Genomic DNA, 6,608 nt, shown 5'->3' with positions numbered 1-6,608 from the left:
AAAAAATTAGGATTTCGAAGAAGTGAGAGTGATTATTGTCTGTATGTGAAGCATGAAAGCGATGATGTTATATACTTAATTCTATTCGTGGACGACTTATTAATATGTGGAAAAAACAAAAGAAAAATCGATGAAATTAAAAACAAATTGTCAAACAAATTTGCGATGAAGGACTTAGGTGAAGTAAAGACTTACTTAGAGATAAACATCGAATACGATCATAAGAAATGTGAGATGAAATTAGATCAAAGTAGTTATATAGAGTCTTTAGCGAAACAATATAATATAGAAAATAGTAAGCTATATTCTACACCAATGGAACAAAACTTAAGTTTAGAACCCGCACAATCAGTATCAGACAATGTAAGACATAGAAATCTCATAGGAGCTTTATTGTATATTAGTATTGGAACAAGATTAGACGTTAGCTATAGTGTAAACTATTTAAGTCGATTTCAAAACAGTTACGACAAGACCCATTATAAATATGCATTGAGAATTCTGAAATACTTGTATTTGACTAGGAAATTAAAATTAACTTATAAAAGAAATCTAAATGCTGAAGCTATCGATTGTTTTGTTGACGCTGATTGGGCTGGAGATAAAGTAGATAGAAAGTCCACTACGGGCTTTATCATAAGATCTTTCGGGAACGCAATTTACTGGAAATCAAAAAAACAAAGTAGCGTAACAAAATCATCAACAGCCGCCGAGTATGTAGCTTTATCAGAAGCTGTGAGCGAAATTAAATTTGTAAGAAAATTGTTAAAAGATTTCAGAATAATGATAGAGACACCAATAAAAATTTACGAAGATAATTCTGGAGCGATTGCAATATCAAAATTAGGAAACTAAACAAAAAATTCTAAGTACATTGAATTTCACTTCCATTTTGTGAATGAAAGTTACGAAAATAAAGAGATTGACATTATAAAAGTAGACTCAGAAAATAATGTAGCTGATATTTTAACGAAGGCTCTAGGGAGAAATAAGTTTGAAAATTTTAGATTACTTTTAAGAATGGTTTGATTGACTTGTAAAAGGAAATGAATATGCAGCACAAAAAATGAAGGTGTGTTGAGATATGTATAATTTTCTGTGCTGGACTAGGTTAAACGCGCGGTAAGAATACTTGTATGCTAGTATCAGTGTGTGGAAGTATGTATGTGCGCGGCGTCTCGAAAACAGATGAAGGTAAACAATTCAGTCGTTAGAAGCATCTGGAAGGACAGTCGGTTAATATCGGGTATAGAAGAAAGTTCTAGGACGCGTGCAGATATGTATCGATAAATATAATAGACATCGTCCATTAAGCAAATGTATAATTATTCAAACATTAATTAAAGGAGTAAATTTTCTGTTCCCATAACATTATTTCGGCTTCAAAGATCCAAAATAATCAACAAGAATATTCAAGCTTGAATAAGCAGGGCAGTAATTGCATTGGATTTGACCGGATCCAGAGATGACATAGCGTAAACCACAGGATGTGCGCTGTATTTGGCAGCATACGTGGAGTATAACGCGCATCGAATTATCAACATATCAACAATAGCAGCGCAGATATGTTCTGATGAATATTCAAGCTTGAATATGCAAAACTGGAAATGCGCTGTATTTGATAGCGCCGAAGGTTAAGGCAGGACAAACAGGATGTCGTGCTCTGTATATGGCAGAGTATGAGGTGTATAACGCGCATCAAATTATCGACATATCACGGATAGCAGCGGAGATACGTTCAGATCAATATTCGTGCTTGAATATGCAAAACTGAAACGACGCTCGTCTTAACCTAGACCATCGGTTGACGTAGCGCAATCCGGATGTCGTGCTCTGTGTTTGGCAGCATTTGTGTAGCATCACGCGCATTGCAATACCGACATATCACCAATAGCAGCTGAGAAATTATCTATTGAATATTGAATCCCGAATATGCAATACTGCAAACACGCTGGATATGCCCAGATGTGCCTGGATGTGCCCAGATTTGACGTAGCGCAATGCGGATGTCGCTCCGCGTATTTCGCACTATTTGGGGGTTATAAATAGCATCGAATTATCAACATATCAACAATAGCAGCGGAGGTACATTCAAAAGAATGGTCAAGCCTGAACCAGCACAACAGTAATTACATTGGATTTGGCCCGAATCAGAGTTAACATAGCGTAAAGAGCAGGATGAGCGCTGTATTTGGCAGCAATTGTGAAGTATAACACGCATCGAATTATCGAAATATCACCAATATCAGCAGGGATACGTTCAGATGAATAGTGAAGACCGAGTGTGCAAAACTGAAAATACGCTTGGCAGTGGCATACGGTTTGGCAGTGGCATACGGTTTGGCAGTGGCATACGGTTTGGCAGTGGTCAGGTTTTACAGAGTGCAAACCGGATGTCGTACCACGTATTTGGCAGCATATATGGAGTATAACGCGCTCAGAATTGTAGACATGCATCGAGTCGCAACAAATACACGATCAATTGAATGTTCAAGCCTGAATATGCAACGCTGCAACTACGCCGCAATTCGCAGTGCGCAGAGTTGACATAGCAAAAGCGGATGCATTTGGCAGCATATGAGGTGAACAACGCTCATCGAATTACCGACGAATCACCAATATAACGTATAACGTCATGTCGTCATAACGTATAACGTTATAAAGTATTACATTATAACGTATAACGTTATGTAGTATTACGTTACAACGTCTAGCGTTATGTGGTAATACGTTATATAGTATTACGATACAACGTCTAACGTTATATGGTAATAAGTTATAACGTATAACGTTATGTAGTATTAAATTACAACGCATAACGTTATGTAGTACAACATTATGACGTATAACGCTATGAAGTACAACGTTATTGCGTATAGCCTCATGTAGTACTACGTTATAGAGTATGAAGTTATGTAGTACTACGATATAACGTATAACGTTATAGTATTACGTTATAACGTATAACACTATATAGTATTACGATATAACGTATAACGTTTTGTAGTATTATGTTATAACGTATGACGTTATGTAGTACTACGATATAACGTATAGCGTTATGTAGTACAACATTATAACGTATAACGTTATGTGTTATTACGTTACAACGTTTAACGATATGCAGTATTACGTTATAACGTATTACATTATTTATTATTACGATATAACGTGTAACGATATATGGTAATACATTATAACGTATAACGTAATGTAGTATTATGTTATAACGTATAACTTTATAAAGAAATACGATAATTCGTATAGTGTTATGAAGTGCAACGTTATAAAGTATAACGTTATGTAATATTAGGTTATAACCTATAACGTTATATAGTATTACGATACAACGTATAACGTTATATGGTAATACGTTATAACGTATAACCGTTATGTAGTATTATATTACAACGTATGGCGTTATGTCTTACAACATTATAACGTATAACGTTTTGAAGTACAACGTTATAGCGTATAAAGTTATATGGTAATACATTTTAACGTGTAATGTTATGTAGTATTAAGATATAACGTATAACTGTATGTAGCATTACGTTATAACGTATAACGTTATGCAGTACAACGTTATAACGTATAACGTCATGTAGTTCAACGTTATGTAGTGCTACGATATAACGTATAACGTTATGTAGTACAGCGTTATAACGTATAACGTTATGTAGTATTATATTACAACGTATTACGTTATATAATATTACGCTACAGCGTATAAATTTATATGGTAAGACATTTTAACGTGTAATGTTGTCTAGTACTACGATATAACGTATAACTTTGTGTAGCATTACGTTGTAACGTATAACGTTATGTAGTACAACGTTATAACGTATAACGTTATGTAGTACAAGGTTGTATCGTGTAACGTTATGTAGTAAAACGTTATATCGTATAACGTTATGTAGTATAACGTTATAACGTATAACATTATGTTGTATTACGTTATAACGCATAACGTTATATGGTATTACGTTATAACGTATTACATTATATAGCATTACGATATAACGAATATCGATATATGGTAATACATTATAACCTATAATGTTACATAGTATTACGATATAACGAATAACGTTATATAGTATTACGCTATAACGTATAACGTTATGCCGTACAACTTTATAGCGTATAACGTTAAGTGCTACAACGTTATAACGTATAACGCTAGGTAGTACTACGATATAACGTATAACGTTATATAGTACTACGTTATAATGTTTAACGTTATCTAGTATTACGTTATTACGTATATCGTTAGATGGTCATACGTTATAACGTATATCATTATATGGTAATACGTTACAACGTATATCGTTATATGGTAGTACATTGAAACGTATAATGTACCGTAGTTTTACGTTATAACGTATAACGTTATGTATTATTGCGTTATAGCGTATAGCGTTATTTAGTATTACGTTAAAACGTATAACGTTATATATTATTACGTTATATCGTATAACGTTATGTAATATTACGCTATATCGTATAAAGTTATGCAGTATTGCGTTATAACGTTTAATGTTATCTAGTATTACGTTAGTACGTATATCGTTATATGGTAATACGTTATAACGTATATCGTTATATGATAGTACGCTGAAACGTATAGCGTTCAGTAGTATTACGTTATAACGTGTCACGTTATGTATTATTGCGTTATGGCGTATAGCGTTATTTTGTAGTACGTTAAAACGAATAATGTTATATATTATTACGTTATAACGTATAACGTTATGTAGTCTTACGTTACAACGTCTAAAGTTTTATAGTGTTACGTTACAACGTATATCGTTATATAGTTTTACGTTACAGCGTATAACATTATATGATAATTATGACATAACGTATAACCTTATGTAGTAGTACGATATATAGTATAACGTCATATAGTATTACGATATATCGCATAACGTTATATGGCATTACGTTATGACGTATAACGATATGTAGTACTACGATATAACGTATAACGTACCGTAGTATTACGTTATAACGTATAACGTTATGTATTATTGCATTATAGCGTATAGCGTTATTGAGTATTACGTTAAAACGTATAACGTTATATATTATTACATTATAACGTATAACGTTATGTAATATTACGTTATATCGTATAAAGTTATGTAGTATTGCGTTATAACGTAAAACGTTATGTATTATTACGTTATAACGTTTAACGTTATATAGTATTACGTTATAACGTATAACGTTATATGATAATTATGACATAACGTATAACGTTATGTAGCAATACGATATACAGTATAACGTTATATAGTATTACGATATATCGCATAACGCTATGTAGTACAACGTTATAACGTATAACGTTATATAGTATTAGGACATAAATTTAACGTTTTGTAGTATTACGTTGTAACGTATAAAGTTATATGATAATTATGAGATAACGTATAACGCTATGAAGTAATACGTTATAACGTATAACGTTATAGAGTATTACGATATATCATATAACGTTATATGGTATTACGTTATAACGTATAACGTTATGTAGCATTACGTTATATCGTATAACGTGATATAGTATTACGTTATAACGTTTAACTTTATATAGTATTACGTTATAACGTATATCGCTCGGTTGTATAACGTTATATCGTGTATCGTTATGTAGTATTACGTTATAACGTATATCGTTATATGGTAGTACGTTACAACGCATATCGTTATGTAGTATTACGTTATATAGTATTACGTTATAATGTATCACGTTATATGGCAATACAGAATAACGTATAACGTTATGTAGTATTACGATATATCATATAACGTTATATGGTAATATGTTATAACGTATAACGTGATATATTATTACGTCGTAGCGTTCAACGTTATACAGTTTCACGTTATAAAGTATACCGTTATGTAGTATTTCGGTATAACGTATATCGTTATATGGTAATACGTTATAAGGTATATCGTTATATGGTAGTACGTAATAACGTATAACGTTCAGTACTATTTCGTTATAACGTGCATCATTTTGTATGATTACGTTATAACGTATAACGTTGTATGACAATACAGTATAACGTATAACGTTATGTAGTATTACGTTATAACGTATAACGTCATATAGAATAAGGTTATAACGTATATCGTTATATGGTGATACGTTAAAAACGTATATCGTTATATGGTAGTAAGTTATAACGTATATCGTTATGTAGAATTTCGTTATAACGTATAGCGTTATGTAGCATTACGTTATAACATATAACGTGATATAGTATTATTTTATGACGCATATCGTTATATGGTAATACGTTATAACGTATATCGTTATATGGTAGTACGTTATAACGTATATCGTTATGTAGTATTACGTTATATAGTATTACGTTATAATGTATAACGTTATGTAGTATTACGTTATAACGTATAACGTTATATGGTAATACGATATAACGTATAACGTGATATATTATTACGTTGTAACGCTTAACGTTTTATAGTATTACGTTATAACGTTTACCGTTATGTAGCATCGCGTTATAACGTATAACGTTATGTAGCATCACGTTATAACAAATAACGTGATATAGTATTATTCTATA

General features: G+C 31.8%; 1 protein-coding gene across 1 annotated transcript; it reads left to right on the top strand.

Annotated features, from left to right (window-relative positions):
* Nucleotides 1-165: 165 nt before the first annotated feature.
* LOC122577515 (secreted RxLR effector protein 161-like) lies at nucleotides 166-855 on the top strand. The gene has a single exon (XM_043748850.1). It carries the CDS (start codon nucleotides 166-168, stop codon nucleotides 853-855), a length of 690 nt encoding a protein of 229 aa, XP_043604785.1.
* Nucleotides 856-6,608: the final 5,753 nt, after the last annotated feature.

The sequence above is a fragment of the Bombus pyrosoma genome, unplaced genomic scaffold (genome assembly GCF_014825855.1).
Source record: "Bombus pyrosoma isolate SC7728 unplaced genomic scaffold, ASM1482585v1 HiC_scaffold_4726, whole genome shotgun sequence".
NCBI lineage: Eukaryota > Metazoa > Arthropoda > Insecta > Hymenoptera > Apidae > Bombus > Bombus pyrosoma.
This window is presented reverse-complemented; position numbering and strand designations above follow the sequence as displayed.